Genomic DNA, 23378 nt, shown 5'->3' with positions numbered 1-23378 from the left:
AGTTCTATTCTGTTTCAGCTGAAAGCTTACATGTGGAAAAACAGTGGGCTTTAGTCAAAAGTCTGGCCATTTTTTTTAACCAGGCAAAGTATCCAGATATTTTTTCAAGGTTTATTTTCCAGAGTTATTCTCATGTTACAATAAACAACGAAATGTTTAATATAATGGGTTTACTCATGGGGGAGGCGCAGGGGTTCGCCAGCTTAATGGTCAAGCTTCTGGCTAATATGGCTGTGTGCCTGAGAAATCTAGTATCATTTGTTATTGTGGTGTTGTTGCTCTTATCATTATTAATACATTTTTTGTCACTTTTCGTAGAGACCGCAACATCCCCCTGCTGTTTGTTTTTGCACCAAAGATGATCCTTGGAGTTGGCTTGATGCAGCCTGCTGTTTTAAGGCCTACTCCTGATCCTTGTTTGGCTCTGACCCTATGAGACTCTCCACCCCAGCTCCTGTCTTGTTGTGGAACCTGCAGGATGGGGAGCAGTAGTTCGGCACTGAAAGTTTGCACTGATCACCAGGGAGGCATCAACTGGCTGAGCCTCAGCCCAGACGGCCAGTGGCTCCTGACAGGTAGTGAAGATGGCACTGCACGGCTCTGGAGCACTGCGGACAGCCAGTGCAGGGCCCATTTTCAAGGTAGGGTAAACCTTCCCTTAGCCTCTGATTCTGGGGTGCACCCTGTGACAAACTCCCTCAGTGAAGATGGGAGCGGGGCAAAATGACCGCATATGGGGTGATTTAACCTACCTGTCTATGACAACTGAGAATTCAGGGATTCTTGCTAATTGCAAGGAAGAAACAAAGGCTAGCTATGTAAATGAATTAAAATCAATAGATGAGAAGGTGATTAAAGAAGAATGAAGCAGCAACATCAGGAAGCAATGGACATATGTTTGTAACAGGAGTGGGAAACCTAATTACTTAAAAAATTGTATTAAATTTAAATAATTGGGATTGATTTGTTAAAATTTGGAAAACTAATAAAATTAATATATATAAAAAAGAGAATTCAGGGATTCTCTATCTGTGGCAGGGCACTTGTACAACATAAATCGGCTTTAAAGATTCTTAATATTGGTTTTCCTGTGACAACTTATTTCCCAAACTAGGTATAAATTAAAGCTGAGGCACGATGGAAGTGGAAACTGTATTTTTACTAACAAGCGCTTAATGAAGGATAAAGCACTTTTACTGTTAAAGGGACAGTACTTTTTCCTTCAGAAATGCTGTTTCAGGTTTGAGCAATAACTTATAATTCCCCACAACAGAGCTATTTCTAATAGATCTCTTTCCTCCTAGAATGGCTAACTCTTTCTGTAAAAGACCCTTTCTGGGTCCGTTTCTTTCACATGACAAAATTAAACAGGTTTATCCTGCCTGACAAACCTCTAAGCAACTTCCCTAGCCAGACTCCATGTGGCAGTTAAACTGTCAAATTCTCTCTCTACTATCCTCACTCTCTCTCCCGATTAGCCATTTCTCTTCCCTGCCATGATTGGCTGATGGTCTTCTGGAGGATGACCCCAATGGTCTGTCCATCACACAGCCCCTCCCAAATTCTGGTTAAGTGATATTAATGTCTGTGTGGTTGTGGTAGCCCATAACATACCTGGCAAGCTGCAGTGTGTCTGTCTGCTTAGTCAGACGGCTGAGATCCTGCCATGCTTGAATCCTTGGAGGATTCCTTCAAATGAGGACGGGAAACCTTTTTCTTCATGGGAGAAGGCAGATGATGATATATTTAAGACACACACATACAACACACACATATAAATTGTTGTGAGGCAATTTTATAGAATCATAGAGTTGGAGGGCCCTATAGTTCAACCCCTGTGATGCAGGAATCCACTAGATCATTCAGAATGACAGGTTGCCATCCAACCTTTGCTTAAAAACCTTTTCATTCAAGACTGACTCTGGAGAAGCCATTTTATTTTATGCTACCCAAGACATTGGCTCCCCAAACGGCATGCATAAATTAAAACCCATCACAAATATGGTGGTACCTCAGGTTAAGAACTTAATTCATTCCGGAAGTCCGTTCTTAACCTGAAACTGTTCTTAACCTGAGGTACCACTTTAGCTAATGGGGCCTCCCGCAATGCTGCGCTACTGGAGCATGATTTCTGTTCTCATCCTGAAGCAAAGTTCTTAACCCGAGGTACTATTTCTGGGTTAGCAAAGTCTATAACCTGAAGCGTCTGTAACCCGAGCTACCACTATATACAACAATATGGGCAACTTGGGATGAATGAGTGGGGGGGGGGGCAGGAACCGTCTCTGCCAGTGGGGCAGTGTGAGGAGGCACCTCTCTTTGGGGCAGGGTGGGGGGCAGCTCAGAGACCAGGGACAGCAAAAGTGGCTGCCTGGAGGACTCCTAAGGAGAGGGGAGAGGAAAGGAGGTTGAGGGAACACTCCACAAGGGAGGGTGTTTGAAAAGGGGTGAGGGGCTGGCAGCTCTGCAGGGGTGACATAACTAGGTTCCAGAGGCCCACAGAGGTGCTGCAGAAAGAATGTAGTTGGTCAAGGGAGCCGTGGACTCAAAAACATTGAAAACCTGACTTAGAAGGTCTTTAAACAAATCTTTTCCTGGAGTTGTTTTTGTGAGTTTTGATGCAGGTTTTTTCCCTCCCTTTTAAATTTATTTATTTAAAAGCAGTTTTTTTAAAAAAAAATATTTTAATTTTATTTTGATTTTTCATATACATACATACACACATCAAATAATCAGAATATTAAAACAAAAAGAAGAAAAAAGAAAAAGCATATCAGCAATAAAAAATGAAAAAGAAAAATAAATTTTTAAAAAGCCTCAAAACCAAGCATTTTCAAATACAATTCTTCGTAGAGAGTGCAAGCCGTCTTTTTGCAACTTCTGGCTTGACTCCTTGATTCCTAACATGTCTTCCACTACCCATGAACGTTATTTGATAATTCCTTTTTCTAAATATCTGTATTCAGTTGGTAAATCTGTGGAGAAACATTCTGGATTTTAATCTACTCTAAGCCAAGTGACGGTCTGGGAACCTCCATTTTTCATATATTTTATAAAAAACACCCCATTCTCTCCTTTGAATGATTTCTTATTGAGTCTGTAAGTTTAGCCAATTCTAGGTATTCACTTAGTTAGTTTTTGTTTGTTTCTTTTGCAACTGAATAATCGCTAAGGGCTCATGTAAACAGCTTGATTGTCTGCTCTTAAGTTTGTTTTCATCTTCAGAATGAGAAAGGCCACTTTTTATACAATTTCCATAGATTGACCTCAAAATGATTAAAGAACATGGAAGCTGACCATGTAGGTAGAAGGAAGTGCCTATTAAACAAGGCGCTCGGTGGACTTAAAAAAAAGAAAAACTATATTCGAAACAGTAAAAACATTGAGTCAGAAGAAGCTTGAATTTCCAAAGTGTACGTAAATTGTTAGTCATCTTTCATATAGATTGCATTCTTCCCACGCATGTGGAGAATGTGAATAGGGGGAGGTTTAATTCCTACCCATTCTCTTGCTGAAATCCTTATGTGCAACTTACCGTACTTGGGAACAGGTCCCATTGATCTCTGTGTGAAAAACACAGGACAATGGTGGTCAGTGCTAACAGCAAGACATCAGACCAGCCCATCTAGGGCTCTGCACTCAGGAAAATGAGCAGGGAGGCAGGGACCCCAGACCCCATAACCATTGAGTCCAGAGTTTAAAAATTACCTAACAGCACCACTGGATTGCTGGAGTGTGAATTTTGTTTTTGTTTTTAAAATATATTTTTAATTGGTTTTTACACATGTTTTCCAAACATAACATCCCATCTTGAACAACATAACAGACCTTTGGCTATCACTGCCTAGGACTTCCATCATCCTAATGGACTGATGGTTTTCTAACTTCCTTTCTAATTTTGCATTTTATTATTATAGTTATTGCTATAAAATCCAAATCCTAAATAAACTCCTTCTTGGTCCTCTTTCGCAATAATTCATATAGTTCTCCTTACAAAACTTCTTGTAACTCTACAAGCGATGTCAATTGATTACAATTGTCTTTCAAATATATCGTGAATTTCTTCCAGTCCTTCAGGAAAGTCTGGTCTTGCTGGTTCCGCCAGCAACTCACCAGCAATTTTGCCAACTCAGAATAATCCATCAATTTCATCTGACACTCTTCTTTTCCTGCTTCCATCGTTGGCCTAATAGTATTCTTGCTGCAGTTGTCACGTATAAAAACAATTTTTTATCATGCTTATGAATCTCTGTACCTACAATACCAAGTAAAAGGGCTTCTAGGGATTTTTTTTTACAAATGTATATTTCAGCATTTTAAAAATCTCATTATAAATAATTTCCCAGAAGTCCTTCACTTTCTTACATTCCCACCACATATTGTAAAAAGTACCTTCTTTTTCCTTACATTTCCAACATTTATTATTTTATACAACTGGAGTGTGAATTTTGAGGCATAGAGCTGTGGTTTGTATGAGATAGTAGAAAGCATGTTTTAAAAGGAGAGCAATTGTCCTGGCCGGGGGGGCCCTGCATAAGGACATATTTATATCAGATTCAGAACAGGTTTAGCAGACATCTCTCCCTTTCCTGGCAATCCAGGGTATTGTAGATCTTCAAGTGGTTGCAGGTCTGTAGAAAATTCCAGGCACTGACAATCACACCTCCCAGGAATCCTTTGAGGGAAGTCCTGACAGACTAGCATAAGACCAGTACAAAGGTTCTTTCAGATCTGCCACAGTAATCAATTTAAGAGTGTGATGCAAACCTTCCTGTTACAAGACCAGGGCAGCGAAGCCTGTCATCCTCCAGAGACTGCAGGACTGCAATCATCCCTGGACACTGGCCATGCTGCCCTGGGGTTGATGGGAGCCGAAATCCAACAACATCTGGACAGCCACAAGTTCCTGTTACAAAAATCTCCTTTTGTAGTTTTCAGTAAATTTGTACTGATCATTCTTAGTTCTGTATATTTTCCCCCCAGGACATGAAAGCTACATCACATTTTGCCACTTAGAAAATGAAGCTGCTTTTACATGTAGTGCGGATCACACAATTCGAAAGTGGGACGTGATGACAGGCCAGTGCCTGGCAGTTTACCGAGGGCACACATCGATTGTCAACAGGTAGGTACCACAGAGTCTTTTATTTAGAGCTGCCTAGATTTCTCCCCTCACCCTGCGTTCTTTGCTTGTCACAACCTGTAATCTGATGCTAGTTAGCTCCTCAGCTAACCTCCTCAGGTCCCCCATCCTTACTTCTGATTCTGTTCAAAACCAGTCGTTTCCTCCCTGTGCTGTATTGCACAAATGGATTGCCTAAATTTCTGCTACACATGCTCTTGGCCGTATGCGATTAGTTATTCCAGCAAGAATGCTGACGCAGCCTCAGCCTGGGCAAGAGAGACGGACAGAAGAACAAGGAGGAACTGAACCGAATCCTCTGCTGGGAATGAAATTGGCAACAGCTGCACCTGATAAAGAGATTAAAAAGCATTGTGTTAAGCATACTTCTTAGTAGTAAAAAAGAAAGAAAGGGGGGATACAGCTAAAGCTTTGTTTAAAGATTTGGAATTTTGCCCTGCTGTTAATTACCCCCCAGAGAAGCTTAAAGCCAGACGTTGATTTGTTATGCTAAACGTGCATTCTGTGTGCAAGCAAGCAAGGGATCCTTTTTGTGTGTGTGTCAGCTGCCAAATGTACTTCTCCTTTTTGCAAATGGAATTTCTAGATAAATTGGCAACCTAGGCTGAAATACAGAGGACCACCCTTAGGGCTACTATACAGTACCGTCTTTAGAGTTGGTCATCTGCAGTGTTCAGTTTTATTGCACTTGGGGAAATCTAGGGCTGTCATAAAGTTCACCTGTCCACGTGGCCAAGCACTTACAGTACAGGGCTGCACCACAATTTGTTTAAGGAGAGAAACCATCTAGGAAACTATGGCTGGCATGCAACCATGGCTATTAGTGGATAAGGTTGAGAATTCAGCTGCTCCAGGATTTAATCTGACCCCATTCCAGTTAATCTAGATATAAATAAGTTTCTGGAAAACTAGCCGGGAATTCAAGGAACTAGCACAGTATTTTTATTCCAGCAGGCTTCACAACTGAATTATGACATTACTGTATTGTTTTAACTCATTTTTAGTTTTATTCTACTGGATATTCTGTACACCGCTTAGAGATGACTGTGATTAAGCAGTATGCAAATTGGGGGAATAAAAATATATTCATGTGGGATACTATGTTTAGTTCTGCATACAGCAGTTCAGCTAATAAAACTGAGAAAAAAGGTACAAGGATTATTAAGATAGCAATCTTATTTACCTGAGTGTAAGCCCCATTTAATTCTGTGGGACTTACTTTTCAGTAGAAATGTATAGGATTACATGCTGACAGTCTAAAGCACAAACATTATAAGTACAGGTAGGTAGCCGTGTTGATCTGCCGTACTCGGGGGGGGGGGATAATCCTTCCAGTAGCACCTTAAAGACCAACTAAGTTTGTTATTGGTATGAGCTTTCGTGTGCATGCACACGAAAGCTCATACCAATAACAAACTTAGTTGGTCTCTAAGGTGCTACTGGAAGAAACATTATAAGGCCAGGCAGAAGGAGCTGGGGGAAAACTTCAAACTCTTTTGACATGTGGCTTATTCCCCCACCCCCAACAGGATTCTGGTTTTCAAGGATTATCTCTTCAGTGGCTCCTATGACAGGACAGCACGGTGCTGGAGTGTGGATAAGGAGAAGCCAATCCAGGAGTTTCGAGGCCACCGGAACTGTGTTCTGACGTTGGCTCTTTACTCCTCCAAGGATGTCCTTGAGGATTCAGAAGAGGAAGAGTTGGAGGAGGAGAAATTGAGCAGGGGCTTCTTGGTGACAGGGAGCACAGACTGCACTGTCAAGGTCTGGTGGGTGTCCAGTGGGCGCTGCCACCAAACTTTGCTGGGACACACTGGGGCCGTCTTATGTCTTATACTTGATGCTCCAAACAGGGAGCTTTTTTCAGGCAGCACTGATTACACCATTCGGACTTGGAACATCGTGACTGGCGAGCAGCTGAGAGTGTTCAAAGAGCATCAAGGATCTGTCATTTGCCTAGAGGTAAGTGACTTGATATTGGCCTGGTTTGTACATAACACTAAACCATGGTTTGTTTAACCAAAGTGTCCTTTGTTTGAATGTCTGAACCCAGCCCAGCAGACTAACCACAGTTTATGGGTACAATCAGTGATGTGTTTTGTAGTTGGCTAACAAACCATAGATTGTTTGGTGGCACATTGGAATCCAGGTGTCTTGCTTAACCTTGGTTTGTTTGACCACAGCACCCCAAATGCATGCCAAAATACAGGCATGAGGCAAGAGCAGCTGGAAAATGAACCAAGCTTCGGAGAATGAACCATGGCTTCTTTGAATGTATGCAAGGTGACTCATGTACAAGCCATGGTTAAGGCTTAGCATTATGTGCGAATGTAGCCATTCACTAAGGCCAGTGTTGCTGCTTGGAGCAACTGGGCAACCAACTAGGGTAGCATTTGTTGGGAAGAGAAAACAGCAGAGGAAGCCAGTGTGGATAAAGGACTTCTATAGTAATAGAACTAATGTAAGAAATGGCCCAAGTAAAAGGTAAAGGTAAAGGGACCCCTGACAATTAAGTCCAGTCACAAACGACTCTGGGGTTGTGGCGCTCATCTCGTTTAACTTATCCCAGTGTCGTATACTTAAACAAGGTCTTTCCTGACATATTGCAATACATACATGGAGAGATTCAGGAAAAGTATAGCACCTGTCATAGTGTGTCCACAAATGAGATGAACTGAAGAACTCTATGACAAAGAAAAGAAGTAGAATAGTCTTCTGCATCTGATTGGGATGGAGCACATCTCTGAGAACTGTGGTCAGAAGGAACTTCTGAGCAACTCTCTTCTAGATTTCTTTGGTCAGAAAGATACAGAAATAGCCTTGAACAGCTGCATATATGCGGAGCATGTCTGTCAACTACTCTGGGATTTTATTTTCCTTGCATTGAGGCGAGAGCTACATACTGTGTGTGTGTGTGTGTGTGTGTGTGTGTGTGTGTGTGTGAGAGAGAGAGAGACTAATTCTAGGAAGAACATAGGAAGTATCCTCATACAGACCCTTGGTCCATCTAGGTCAGTATACACTGACAGGTAGTGGCTCTCCAGGAATTCAGACAGCATTCTCTCCTGGCCTTCCCTGGAGATACCGGATATCGAACCTGAGACCTTCTGCATGCAAAGCAGCTGCTCTGTCACTGACCCATGACATTTGTGGTGCGGTAACCATTGAAAAAGGCAGCTGTGCAGGCATGATTCCATGTGGGGAGCTGTGAAAAGCCATGCAACCCTGTGAAAAATATATTTGTATAATTGCAAGGGAAGGGACCACAGAAAGTTGGAGCGGGAGATAAATTATCACTGTAAACATGTTCTATCCACCACAAAGATCTCTTCAATGTTATGATTTGTAGACTAGTAGAGTGAGTAATGCTGGCCTTGGGCATAGAGAATGCAGGTTGAAATCCTGCTCAGCAATGACGCTCACTGAACAGCCTTGAGAAAGTTGCCAAGCTGGCTCACAAACACATGTCCACCACCACTCAGGGACTGCAGCACGAATGGGTGTTTTCTTCATGTTGAGTTGTCACAAAACAAATGCTAAGGACAGAACCCAGTTACCTCATGTCAGCGGTGTTTTGCCTTTTAGTGGAATGAATCCACATGTTCAGCTGTGGCTCATCAGGTCATAGTGTTGAGAAGCTGAATAAGGCACGTGCCTTGGGTGTACTGCCCAAAAGCTTCTGACACCCACCTCACAGGATTGTTGCAGAGGTTAACTGACGCCTTGATCTCATTGGAAGAATGTTATAAAAACGAATAAGCGTGAGGACTGTACCTGACTGCATGACTGCGTTTAACACAGGGCACTTTCAATGGATGGTTTAGCAAGGCATTGATCAGGAAGCAGCTGTTATTTGCCCCACGCAGTGGGATAACTACAAGGTAGAGATAGATAATCTTGCCTTCTACACATTTTTGCGAATGCCTATCCAGTAGTGGAAATGAGTAGGTGTCAATTTAAGCTTTCCAGGGTTGAGTCAGTCATGTGTGGACAGTGTTATCTGTGATTCCATGAAACATGTTGATGTGAACATGGCCAGGGATGAGTGAGAGGAGAAGCTGCACTGGCCTGCTGGAAATTAAATGGCTAAGGCTCTTCCTCCATGTTTTATGGGATGGCACGAAGCAAGTGAAATGGGATGAAAGCCATCCCATGTAGTATTGACAACACGACCTGAGAAATTTGTCAAATGAGTTTCCACCAAGTTCCTCCTTTCTTTGGGATATGAAGATACTGCAAGCGCCACTGAACAAAGGGTTGCAAGCTCCACTGGTGTGAAGCAGGGCTGTGGAACCTCTGGCCCTCCAGATGTTGTAGTGCAACTCCCATCATCCCTGACCACTGAGCATGCTGGCTGGGGCTGAATGGAGTGGGAGCCCAGCAAGCTCTGGAGGGCCAGAGATGCTTCCCATCCCTGGTGCAAAGGACGGACGCCTCCATGCTGTCTGCTTCTCTAGCTGTCCACACAGCAGAAGCGATTGCGGGGGACCTGCCTAGCGCGCTTCACGATGCAGCCTGCGAATGCCACAGAAGGCTAGAGCATCTGTCTTTTAGGAGCTCAGGCAGTTGCCACTCTGCAGACATTCCCTAAGAGGTACGAGCGCAGTTGTACTCCTTGTTTTCCGTGATGTGCTGTGCTTTTCTCCAACAGCCGCTCTGTTGGGAAATTAGCCAGAGTGAACAAAGCCTTTTCCAATGCCAGCCAAGAAAAACACAGCAACAAAGCCGTTTGCTGCTTCTTCAAGCCACAGGCAGATTATAATTGGGATTTGTGTCTCCCCAGCTATTTTATTTTTTAAAAAATCAGGCATTGTTAGGGTTTGGATAAGTTTGGAAGAAACCTATGGTGGAAAGGGCTCTTTCCCGCTTCTCCCTTCCCTTGCTAATCATGGGAAATTAATCTCTGCTCTTGTCGATGAAAGGCATGCCTGTCTTTCTAATGAAAGAAATTAAAAGCACGTTTCGCAGAGATTGGCCACTTTATTTTATCTTGACATAAATGAAGCAAAAATCGTGTATAGGCTTTCCTGTAACACACTTGGTATGTGCCTCACGATATAGGATACCTTAAGCCCTACGGCTGCAGTTGTTTTTCCATTCCATTAGCCAAATGACTGTTGTGGGAGGTTGCATGAAATGTTTCTTTTATTTAAAATAATGGATCTCTTCTGGAAGCAAGCATTCCTTCAGGAGGAGGGGGAGGGGGAACCTGCACCAAACCGAAGTTTTCTGAACAAGAAAGTTTGCTGTTTTGTGGGTTTCTTGCCTATGTATGTTTTCTGTAGAGGAAAATAGCTGAAAATATGAATTGGTAGGAGACATTGGCTTTGGTTATGGAGTGTGCAGCTTCTCAGAGGCCTCATCCAGACTTCCTTTTGTGCCACATTTCTAGGAACACGTCTGCTCTTTAAAGCCATGTGTTGGAGCACTTTTTTGTTTGGCCTGGTGCTTTTCCCCATGAAAACCCGCTTTTTTACTTCTGCATTGGAGAAAACGTCAATCTGCAGAAAACCCGAATTGTTGCTTGTTAAGATTCAGCATTAAAAGCAGTTTTTCCTGGGGAAAGCAGGGGGGCGGGGAGGTGCTCTGACACCACACTTTAAGACATGGACCTCTGCCTAGAAAGCACAGGGCGAAATGTAAGTGTAGATGAGCCCAGAGTTTTGTAACTGACCCTACATTTAAAAAAACTGCTTGCCATTAACTAAATACATATAGATTTGCTTGTTTATAATCCTGAATTGAATTGCCACCTCCAGTCTATGTTACCCAAGTCATTGGGTTAGTCATTCTAATCCACTGTCTTTTAAATTAGAAGCATATACAAGGGATTATTTGTACCTCCGTTTTCTGAGGAACAAAAACAGTCATACCTTGGTACCTTGCGACTCAAACATTTTGGTTCCCGAACGCCACAAACCCGGAAGTGAGTGTTACAGTTTGCAAATGTTCTTTGGAACCTGCATGTCCAACCTGGCTTCAATTGGTTGCAGGAGCTTCCTACAGCCAATCAGAAGCCGCACCTTGGTTTCCGAATGTTTTGGAAGTCAAACGGACTTCCAAAACGGATTCCATTTGACTTCCGAGGTACCACTGTGCAGTAATTACCTCTTCTACAGACTCTATTGGGTGTTAAGCTCAGCAGAGGTGGCCCTCTAAGTAGGTCAACTGCTCTAAGAAGTTCAGGAAGTTATTGAATTTCCTCCCCACAGAGGTGCATCTAGCATATTCATTATGCTGAAATGCAACTCTTTACCCTGGCCTTTGCCATCTGACACACACACACACACACACACACACACACACACCTCTCCCTTTCTTGTGAGTGTCACTTATTTTAAACTGTTTTTAATACTCTATTGTTGCATGCCACCCCAGTCTCTGAATGGTGAGATATTCCAGGAGTTCCAGGTGCTCACCCAGGATTCATGTTTCCTTTTGGGAATGAGGCACAGTGGAGACTGTGGGGTCTTCATGATACGTGGTTTATTTACAGATATATGCAAAGGGATGGAGCTTCACTAGCTTTAAAGGATCTGCTCCTAATTATACTAGCAGAGTGAGAGCTATTTCATCTGTTCCTCTTTGACATCTCAAAGCCATTTGGAGGCCCACTGGGAGCCCTGGCTGCGTGCAGAACATAAGATCAGAGGTCTGTGCTAGAGCTCCAAAAGCTGTGCTGCTTTCTACATTGCAATCATATCATTGAATTGTGTCATCATTTTTCTTTTTGCTGGGGGAAGGTAGCGCTGAAAATGACCATGACTCCGAACAATGCTCCCTCGTGAAAGTGATCTTTCCTCTCTTTCCCCTCTTAGCTTGTGAATCGGCGCTTGTATTCAGGGAGTGCAGACAGGACGGTGAAATGCTGGTTGGCCGATACAGGGGAGCGAGTCCGGACATTCAAGGCTCACAAGCACAGCGTCAGCACTTTGAAATACCATGCTGGAATATGTAAGTTCCAACAAACCCTCCCAATTGCCTTTTCTCATTTTGTCCACTGGCAACAGATATGTTAGTCCAGGAACGACCACCTTCTATGTATTCTCCTTATAGCAGAAATTTGCCACAACTATCCAAGTCCTGATGGTATGAAGGAGACAATCACCCCCATGTTATTCTCCTTCTTTTATTAAGTAAGCCAACAACACAGAGCTAGGCAGAGGCTCATGTAGAGTTTTAGCTCCTTATAAAAAGGGTGTCACACATCTTGTTTCAGATTTTGAATTTTCTTTCCTCTCATCCCTGATGCCATTTTGCTCACCTGGCACACTTTGCTAGAGTTGAAGACACGCTTATATTTTTAGACCAGGCCTGTGAAATTGTTTTTGTGTATGTTGCAGAGCTTGTAATGGCACCGCTTAGCAACTTTGGTGATTAAGTGGTATATAAATAGTTGAAAGTAAGTAATAAGTAAATTGGCTGCAAACAATAAAAATCTAACTGACAGATGTTGCAAGAAGTGAAAGCAGATGAATATCGATGAAATATCCTGTTAAGGATGAAGATTGTGAATGAGTGACATCTTTTCAAAAACTTAGCTGTGGTTATTGCTTTAAATCTCATTTTGGTGGCTTGCTGTGGTCTCTGGTTAAACCAGTTTTCCAGGCATTTGTGGACAAACTATACTGCAGAAAAACCAAAGACCTCCTAGAACAGGAGTGAGGAATTTACAGCCTGTGGGCCAATCCTGGCCTGCTGGAGAGTCCAGTTTGGCTTACAAGGCGTTTTCACCCAAACCATGCCCAGCTGATGTCACGCTGATGGGTGAGTGATGTCAGCTGATATACAAGGGCAGGTCTTTGATTGAGTTTACTTATATGTCACTTTTCCACAACAAGCTGTGCCCAAAGTGGCTTACAGCAAACATTCAAAGCATTAAAAGTACAAATATACAAAATATAGTATATGTCAGTAAATTCAAAATAACAATAATCTGTAGTTTAGGAAACACATAATAAACTCAACATTACAAAGAAAAAAACAATCTAGGCTTAAGTACATGAATACAAATAAAATGTTCCATTGGCTGCACCCCCTGTTCCCCACAGGGTTGGGGCTGTGCACCCAAAGTAGCAGGATATAACCCCTTTTCTCATCACCTGATGAGGTTGCTCATTAGGTGAAGGGAACACACTGGCAAAGCACCCCCCGCCCCGTCAACTTTGACAGGTAGGCAGGACTACCCAGATATCAGTAGCCTGATGCCATTATGACATCAGATGATTGACAGATGGGTCAGCCCAGCCAGCTGTCATATTTCCATGGGGGTGTGGGGAGATAAGGATCTGGCATGTCAGGTTAAAAGGACTCCCTACCCTGTTGTAGAAACATGTAGGTGTTGGCATGAACTCCCTGGAATGGATCCATGTAGCCCAGAGTTCTGGCCTGCAGAGAGGGGACTCTGTAACTTGTAGGCTCGAATCCCTTTCAGCTGCATGGTAGGTAATGAGCATATTGGGTTGCAGCGGTGAGGAATTACACTAGCAGCTAACTTCCTCCTCATGCTCCCACTGCCCATGGTCCAGGTGGCTTCATTCCAATGGGGCTTTCATCAGAGGTGTGCCTGGCAGATTATGCCCTTGGCATAAGCTGCTACCAGTTAAAAGCCAAATGTTAAATTGGGGCTCTTCCCCTGCTGGCAGTACCCTACCTTGCTAGCCCAAAAGATTAAGCTGCATAGCCACACTGCAAATTATATTATGCTCCCCCCCCCCCCCCACTTTCAGTTGAACATTGAGGGTACTTTAAGGTAATTTTGGGCTGCAAGTGCAGAGGTATTCTGAGCTGGGTCTTTCTTTATTTTTTGCCCCCTGCACATCCTTGCTCTTGGTAGAAAAGCAGAACAGTCCGTTGTTCATCCAGAGATAGTCACACTCTCCCCTTCTGTAGCAGCAGACCAAGGCCTTTGCGTTTAAGGAATAAATGCTTCCAGATGGCACAAAATCATCCTGGCAGTTGGCAAACTTGGACTGTTCTCTCGATCTCTGTTAAAAAAAAACCACCCAACAATGTAGTAATTGGATGTAAAGTAATAAATGTTCTCAGAGGGCATTACTGGCTTTGCGTGACTTTTTTCTACATATACCCAATCTGATACCCCTTTCAGACTTTATTCATGCTGACACAACCCCAGTTGCATATTGGATGTGCAGCAAGCATACAGCTGAAGTGGCACGATTTGTGCTGAAAACAGTTGTGGTTGTGTTTTGATGCCCATTCTGCATCAACAGGTTTCCTTCCCTCTTAGCCTGGACATGCTAGAACTGAAAGTGTAGAGAGGATGTTTGCCTACCTGAAGTAATCATACCAGAAAGCATCCTTGGCAACTAAAGCTAAGAGTCTACCCCTTGCAGCCTGAGCTGCAAAAAAGCTGCTGGCTCTAGAATGCTTTAGCAATGCATTCCTTCATGTCTTGTCATCCTAACACCATAGCCAGTCAGGAGCTCCCTTATTCTGAGCCCAAGCACATGCACATGAACGCTCATACCAATAACATAGTTGGTCTCCAAGGTGCTACTGGAAGGATTTTTTTTTTGTTTCGACTACGGCAGACCAACACGGCTACCTACCTGTAACTAGCTCAGTACTGTTTGCAGAGAGTGGCAGCAGCTCTCCAGGGTTTCAGGCAAGAGTCTGGAGATACCAGCCATCTAACCTGCAGGCAAAACATGCTCTTTGCCACTGAGCCACGGGCCTTGACCTCTTCAGATATGTTTTAGCTTTGAATACAGAAAACAGCAGCTTAAGGATGAATTGGACATTGCGTGTAATTCACTCCTAATGCCCTTCACTTCCCAATACACCTAACAGAGGCTGTGCCACTCTTTGCAACCCAGAACTGTTTGCCACCTAGACCCATTAATAAGAATTCATTGCTAGATGGGAGGAGAAAGATCCCATGTGAGTGCTGGGAGGAGCTATTACCTCTGCGGGTGGTAAAGGGCAAAGAATTACCTTTGAGGACTCTAAATTTGACAGGCATGGCACCCTTCGGAAGCCCTTTCTTGCTTTACAACATGTCTGGATTGTAAATGCAACCTTTGTTTGACTATGTTTATCACATGAACCCTGTGATTATGGGTTTCTATAGCAGGATACCTTTTCAAAGTAAAAAATGCCCTGGGTTAATTGAATGAAAAAGAATATTTAACACATTCCAAATAGAAATGCCCCTTTTTAGAAGACACTAAGATTAAAAATGACTTGCTCTGTTGTTCAAACAATTAATTAAAGAAAAGAAAATCTCATTCTGCTTGCTAAGTGATTCATTGTTTGTGTTACATCCTGTGGTATATTTGGTCTTCGTGCCTAACTGATAGAAAAGGAAATTACATGGCTATATAGGGTGTTTAGCTTTGATTTAATTTATAATTGATGTCATAAATTCTTATTGATGTCATAAATTTTAAGGCTTTTTTTTGCATGTTCCAGTTGTTTCCATCTTTGGTATTTGGTGGATGCTTATAAATTTTAAAAAATGTAAAGATGAGGAGTGCCAAAATATATAAGATAATTGGGTTCAGTTCCCCTCCTTGTGAATTTCACTAAGAGAATTGGGGAAAGTGCCCATCCCAGCCTATCTTGCAAGTTTGTTGTGAGGCTAAAAAGCGAAAAAATACATTACGACTTCCCTTACATATATTATTATTTTATTGAGTGCTACATTCAGCCTCAGGGTGGATTATCAAATTAGAATTAGCTATCAAAAAATGGAAATTAGCTGAAAATAATTCCCAAAGGGTTGGCACATTTACCTTCTCTGTTCCACCCTTTCCCCTTATAAGACTCACTTTAGGCTACAACCCTGAACCGACTTATGAGGAAAAAAATTCCTTCCAGTAGCACCTTAAAGACCAACTAAGTTAGTTCTTGGTATGAGCTTTCGTGTGCATGCACACTTCTTCAGATACACTGAAACAGAAGTTGCCAGATCCTTCTATATAGTGAGAAGGTGGGGAGGGGTATTACTCAGAAGGATGGTGGGAATGGGAGATAGGCAGATAGCTGAGATGAGCCTGTTGACGACTCTTAACGATTGCAATAGGTCTTACAGGAAAAGGCAAGGGGTGAGAAGGTGAAAAATGGCTTAGTCATGTATAATGAGATAAGAATCCAATGTCTTTGTTCAGACCAGGTCTCTCCATGGTTTTAAGTTTGGTAATGAGTTGTAATTCAGCAGCTTCTCTTTCCAGTCTATTTCTGAAATTCCTTTGTAGTAAAACAGCTACTTTGAGATCTTGTATAGAATGTCCTGGGAGATTGAAGTGTTCTCCTACTGGTTTCTCTGTTTTGTGATTCTTGATGTCAGATTTATGTCCGTTTATTCTTTGGCGTAAGGTTTGGCCTGTTTGTCCAATATAGAGAGCTGAAGGACACTGTTGGCATTTGATGGCATACACAATGTTAGACGATGAGCAATTAAATAGTCCTGAGATGGTATGTGTGATGTTGTTGGGGCCAGTAATGGTGTTGTCCGGGTGTATGTGGCAGCAAAGTTGGCATCTGGGTTTATTGCAGGCTCTGGTGCCAGTGTCCGTGTTAAGTCTGGTTGTAGTATTATTGTGGGTTAGGAGTTGTTTAAGATTGGGTGGCTGTCTGTAGGCAATGAAAGGTTTTCCTCCCAGAGCTTGAGAAAGAGAACTGTCATTGTCCAGGAGAGCTTGTAGATCTCTGATGATGCGTTGTACTGTTTTAACTTGGGAGCTGTATGTGATGACTAGAGGTGTTCTGTTATTTTCTTTTTTGGGTCTGTCTTGCAGCAAGTTCTCTCTGGGTATCAGTCTGGCTCTGTTGATCTGTTGTCTAACTTCATCTGCTGGGTATTTTAGTTCTGAAGAGGTTTGCTGTAGATCTCTTAGGTGATCACTTTATCTGAAGAAGTGTGCATGCACCCGAAAGCTCATACCAAGAGCTAACTTAGTTGGTCTTTAAGGTGCTACTGGAAGGAATTTTTTTTATTTTGACTATGGCAGACCAACACGGTTACCTATCTGCGACTTATGAGGGAGTAAGTTCTGATGAATTCAATGACACTTATCTTGTGTAGTTTGAATCTTCGCTTTGTTGCCTGCCGAGTTGACCCTTTGTGTTGAAAATAGGAGAAAACAAACATTTTAATAGCAAACGAATAAAAAAAAAGTTATTCTGAAAAGGTCCCTCACCCTTGTTTTCATTACAGTGTTTACAGGAAGCGGTGACGCCTGTGCCCGAGCTTTTAATACCAAGACTGGCATCCTGCAAAGAGTGTTCCGAGGTCACAAGCTGGTTATTAACTGCATCCAGGTGAGCCTCACAAAGAGCAGCTGCACAACACTTGCCTATAGCTCTGTGGGTCAGGAACGGTTTGGTGTCACTTCCTTTACAAGCACTTAAGGGTTCCTTCTGTTAGCTATTAATGGCAGGCTGGGCCATAGCTCACTTTTACAACACATGCTTTGGATGCTGAAGGTCCCAGGTTCAATCCCCAGCATCTCCAGGTAGATAGAAAAGAGCATTGAAAAGCCCCTTCCCGCTGGTCCAGACAAGGCTCAGCCAGATGGAACAATGGACTGACATTGTTACCTATACTCATCAATTGTTGTGCAATGATGGATGTGGTAGATTCTTAAGAAAAAGGCTCTACTTTTTCTGCTCATAGGGTCACCCTATGAAGTTGATTTGCTTAGACAGCTTTAAAATAAGTTCTAGACCCATCCATGGTGACTGGGTCCTAAGTTAATTCACAATATCCGGTCAAATGTTGCTTAGGCAACCTGGGGATTCAAGCCAGCCCCCGTAGACTTCATACCTGGCTGCTTGCTATAACCCCAGTCTGCAAGCTCTCAGTGAGCTAAGGCACATGCAAAAAAGCTATTTCACCCATTCCTCCCCAGTAAACAGAACTGGACTCTTTAGCAGAGCCCTCTCATAATTATGCACCCAACATGCCTGAGATGAAGGCCAAAAGCTTCCGTCAGAGTGAGCAGCGAGAGAGGCATTGGCTGTGCTCTTCTGTTATGCACTCACATTCGTGAGCCAAGATAGGCACATGGCAGTGAGCAGCTCCCTGGAAAAAACAACGCTCTATTGCTCTTTTGTGCTGCATGGAGTGGGATGAGTCAAGAGCCCTTTGTTTTTTGGATGGAGCCTGCAGGAAGTGGGAGCCAGGAGGTCAAGATAATGATGCCTCTTCAGGTTTCGTTACATTTGAAACACTTTGTTAAAAATCACTTAGGTGTTTAAGTATAAATAAAATTAGGATTGCATCTCCTACCACTATCGGTTTGAAGCTGGGTTCACGCACTGGGTGTTGTGTCTGCTTCTGAGTGGTAGGCATTAGCAGGCCTCCTCTGCCAGACTTTGTTCCTTCTGTGCTTGCCACACTTTCTTCTTCTCATCATGCTGGAGGCAGGGTGAGGGGGAATAAAGGAGTACTTCCCGCTTTCTTTGTGTGCTCCCTTTGGTTGCACATGAACAGGTCCTGCCTCTGACAAAACTGTGGGTGTCTTTTCACCTGTCACATATCACAGATGTGAGGAACATTTGGTCCTCCAGATGTTGCTGATCCCCTGAAAAGCATATTTGGGGAGGCAGTGTGATGGTTGGGGTGTGTGTCAAATTTTGCCAAGGGCCACTAAAAAAAGGCATTGAGGGCCGCAAGCTGAACCACCATACAGTCATACCTTGGGTTACAGATGCTTCAGGTTGTGTTTTTTTGGGTTACAGACCTGCCAAAACCCGGAAGTACCAGAACGGGTTACTTCCGGGTTTCAGGGGCCGCGCATATGCAGAAGCACTGAATCGCAACCCGCGCGTGCGCAGATGCGCCGCTGTGGGTTGCGAACGCTGTGGGTTGCATCCCGCATGGATCACGTTCGCATCCCGAGTGTCCACTGTACAATGAAATAATAAAGGAGGCTGTTGCTTTACACCTTTGTAACCAGCCACCCCACCCACACCTGGGATTGGGCTCAGATGGAAGGGAGAAAACCGCGCTCCACAAATGGGTTGTACAAAAAAGGGAACAGAGAAGCTGCTTCTGTGTGCTGTGTTGTGATTATGGTTAAGCTGCCCTTTTAAAATACGGCACTTTTGTTCCAGATTCACAACGAATTACTGTACACGGCCTCCCACGACGGCACGCTAAGGATCTGGGACATACGGCAGGTCAGCAAGCGGAGCAAGCGGCGCTGGAAGGAGAGGTCGATCCAGGGCAGGCGTTCTCAGAAGGGAAGCCTGTCTCGGCTCTTCAACAACAAAGTGGGCTGCATGGTGCACCAGGAAAACAGGGGGGAGCAGGAGGCCGTGGAGCTCGTGTGACGGCTGGGCTGGTGCGAGAGGACAGGAAGCACCCAGTCGACTACATAAGGGAACGCCTGAGCCAACTGACCTACCAAGCCAAATGCAGCCTGTAGCTCATTATACTGAGCAGGCCTATCAGGGGCTCAGATTCCATGTCCTGGCATTTCTTGCCCACCTGCCATAATCAAGCACCTGGCTGGCCACAGCCTTGTATCTTGGGTGGGCTGCGTTCAGCAAGGTGGGTCACAAGCTGTGTGGGCACGATCCTGGCCTGATGCTGATGAAATGGCAACAAAAAAGCAGCAGGGAAGTGAACTATGACAGATACCTATTTCATGATGATGTATCTATTCTCGTGAACATATAGAAATGCCCGTTTTGTTGGCCTACTGCATCACACACCATTTGTCGCCCACAGAGATGTCTCATCCTGCACGCTGCAGGTGCAGATTTCTAAGCAACTGGGCCCACAGAGCCAGTACAACTAGGAGCCGCTCAGAAAGGGAGAGGGCAAGGAAGACTCAGGGGTGGAAGCCAGAGCTTTAACAGGTCAGTCATAGAAGGTTAGGGAGCCTGATGTCATGTTTAGGTGGCGTGTCACAGAACAGGGGTGTATGGTAACTTTGCTTTGTGCCCAGACCTGGAAAGGTATTTAATGGTACATGCAGAAAAAAGCAGTTGCCGTGCGTTGGATGTGTACTTAATGCCTTGTTAACAACATATTCCCATTCCATAATTTAACACCAGGGGAAACTGCTTCTCTGGGTTTTGCAGCAGAGCCAGCTAAGCAGAGGACTGATTACTGATGTCTGTAATCCCTCGTTCTCCTCAGAGCAGTTTTGCAATTATTTGCAAATGAATCATGCTAAATGGATGGATAAGTTCATGAATGATATGGCACTTTTACAACCCCCCCCCCACTCCCCATAGAGCATGATGCATATGCAAAGTATATTTCATCCAAGGTGGGATCACAGCCACCCACCAATCAGCACTTTGCACAGCTGCCTTTCCACTTGGGGAGCCAGCACATTTCTACATCTGCACTAGGCCATGGCTTAGTTTAGTGTGATGTGCAGAAATTGCCATTGTGGTGAATTGTGAGCTTTTGCACTGGCCTCTCCAGATGACCCTTAAACAAGAGTTCGATCTACAGATGAGCATATTCAGCTCCAGGCCACAAAAAGCCTCACTTACTGATTTGTTTTTCAAACTTCTGTTAAAAGCAAAAGGCTGGATTCTTAAAAGCAAAACTGGGTTTCAGGGCGAGAGGTTTCTGGCAACATTTGGGAACTGGAAAATGGTTGGGCTTGTCTTCATGAGGATACGGTTGGAGCAAATTGGTCTGGGTTCTATCAGGGTAAAATATGGAGTGTTTTTTGTAAGTGGGTAGGAGATACTTGTGATAATCTCCATGGGGACTGGTGATGGAATGAGGGTCTGACGTAAGCTCTTTCAGAAGTAAAGGTGTGTAGGTTCCTTGGTGGCAGAAGGAGCAGGGAGATACATCTCCTGTCCTTCACTGGAGAGGAACCCTTGCAGCAAAGATGTGTGTGTGTGAATGTGTGGAATATGGGCCCAGCAGAGTGACTTGGAAGCTGTCCTTGAGATGGGATGTGTGTGGAGTGGAGGCTGTGTGAGCTGCTTTTCTGTTCATGAAAGACAAAGGAAGTGGAGTCTAGCATGAGGCTTTGGAAGACCTCTGTTGCTTGTGTGGCTAAGCTTCTCCACCTGGGGAAGCAATCTCTTACCCTGGTTTTCTCTTTTCTCCTTCTGATGTTTGTTTAGATAACCACTGAGCCATAAATATGTAACTATGATGTTGTGGATTTTGTTGTAGCAGTGTTTAACTGAAACAAGTACTTTAATCACTTGTGTGTGGCTTTCTTTGTTGTGTAGCATACCGAGCCAGTGCCTGTGACAAAGCGGGGGTGGGGGGGTTAATAAAAACTGTCATAGAGATAACACTTAATGTGTCCTCTCTTTTTTTGGACTGATTTTAATCACAGTAGGAGAAAGGCTTCCATATTCTACAGCATTGGCATCAAATGTAAGTTTAATACAAGCAATATAACTGGCATGGGGGAGAAAAGGAAGGCAGCAATTTTGTAAGTGCTGTACTGTATTCCTCTATCCCAGGGACCGGGAACCTCTGGCCTGTGGGCGAATCTTAGCCCACCAAGGCATCCAAGCTGGCCTATAAGACCATTTTCCTCTAACCATGCACACCTTCCCATCAGCTGACAACACTCATTATTATCATCCGATGGACTTAAATCCTGCATTGGCTGCATGCACCTGTTATCAGCAGGTAACAAACACATGCAGCCAAAGCAGTAGGAATTAACAACCCTGCTCATCAGCCATGTAGGGTTAAATCCTGCTCATTTTGGCAGCATTCTAGCCAAACCCTTTAATGTTTCAGGAAAGGATTTGCATGGAATCCCCTGCAAAAGCAGAGGGGGAAATCCTTCCTTTTAGCAACGACTTGCAAGGTGCTTTGAAACCGAACTTTGGGACTTCAAAGCACCTTGCACCTGATGTCATTGTGATGTGAGGTGGCTGACAGAAGGGCAGTCCCACTTTCTGTCAAATTTGGCCCGCAAGGCTGATCCTATACCTCTAAACAGCAAGTTATATTGCTAGAAAGCCAACTCAAGAAGGCACTGCTGGTGGGTGGGTCAGCAGGGATCACTGCTTTCCTCCCAAAGCCCATTCCTGGTGTAGTGACTTGAGAGAATGAGCTGTGAGGCTGCTGGTTCACATCTCTCAGCCACAAATACACTACCTGGCCCTATTAGTTCAACCTCAGCCTCCTCATCTGCAATAACACTGGCCTACTTTACAGGGCTGGTGTAAGGATTACTGCAAATAGTGTATGCAGTGAAATGCTTTGAACGGTGCAAGCGCTATATAAATATGAAGTGTGTGTATACTTTATCTATCCTCTCTCTTCACTAGACTGAATTAAAAAGACCCAATTGCTAGCTGACCAAAGCAGGTTGTGCATTCACCCACTGCCCCTACAATGATCCCAATTGGTGCTCCCACTGCTACCATTCCCACCTCATAGTTCTAATCTGGTTCCCTCCAGCAGCTTTTCGTTTCAATAATAATAATAAAAACCATACAATGCCAAAGCAGGTGACAAACCTTGCTTTCAGTTTGCCTTTAATGAAACAGCCATTTCCTCTAATAACAACTCAGGTGGGCAGTGCTGAGGGAAATGGAGGGGAAACAGAGGAAGCCAAGAATGGAGGTAGCATCATGCTAATGGGAAATCCCAGAGGATGGCAGAAGTACAAAAAATACAAATATGGAACTTTTTTCTTCTGCTGGTCTGTGACCGTAATAAAGTTCATTCATATAACTCATATATGGGAAAAAAAACAAGAGGCTAAATATCCCTAAGATAGAAGGGAGAAAGGGGAGCATTTGGTGCAAGCTGCACAAGAGCTCCCTGCAGGGCATGGGCCAATATTTTATTTTTAAATGACTGTATTATTATTATTCTTATTCGGGGGTTGCAGTCTTGATAGGATTTGAGCAAGGATGAGCAGCAGAGTTAACTGGACACAGGAGAAAAAGGGGCAGTGAGGGAGACTGTGGAGTAGTTCAATTGACTTCAATAGTACCAGTCCTACAGTGTCAGGGAGTTGGTGGGGGGACGGGACGGCTTTTGAGGCTTCCAGCCAATTCTTCTGCCTGCTCGTTTGGGGTGGATGAATGCATCTTTTATTTGCTTCCCTGTTCCTGAGCAGATTACAACATTCTCACGCTTCTGCCAATTACTCTTGCTGTGCAAACTGCAAATACTTGCACAATTCTTTCCAGCTGGAGTGGCAGCTTTTGGGGTGCTTTCAGCGTTCCAAGTAAAAGACGCAGGGCTAATGGCTTCTACACTAATTAGCTCTCATAGTACTCATAAATGTGACAACTCTACAAATTTTTA

General features: G+C 43.8%; 1 protein-coding gene across 2 annotated transcripts; it reads left to right on the top strand.

The window, feature by feature from the left end:
* Nucleotides 1-478: 478 nt before the first annotated feature.
* Nucleotides 479-21393, top strand: WDR86 (WD repeat domain 86; the record flags this gene model as incomplete). 2 transcript variants are annotated; one of them, XM_083467147.1, is made up of 6 exons in its annotated part: nucleotides 479-641; nucleotides 4984-5125; nucleotides 6673-7105; nucleotides 11962-12097; nucleotides 17325-17428; nucleotides 19226-21393. In XM_083467147.1, 6 exons carry the CDS (start codon nucleotides 479-481, stop codon nucleotides 19442-19444), a joined length of 1197 nt encoding a protein of 398 aa, XP_083323273.1. In that variant the 3' UTR covers nucleotides 19445-21393. The 2 variants fall into 2 exon arrangements, with proteins under 2 accessions (XP_083323273.1, XP_083323274.1); XM_083467148.1 differs by lacking the exon at nucleotides 479-641 and adding an exon at nucleotides 1582-1730.
* Nucleotides 21394-23378: the final 1985 nt, after the last annotated feature.

This window comes from Podarcis liolepis (assembly GCF_965112155.1).
Source record: "Podarcis liolepis genome assembly, chromosome: 12".
NCBI lineage: Eukaryota > Metazoa > Chordata > Lepidosauria > Squamata > Lacertidae > Podarcis > Podarcis liolepis.
The sequence above is the reverse complement of the archived record's forward strand: the minus strand, read 5'-3'. Positions and strand labels throughout refer to the sequence as shown.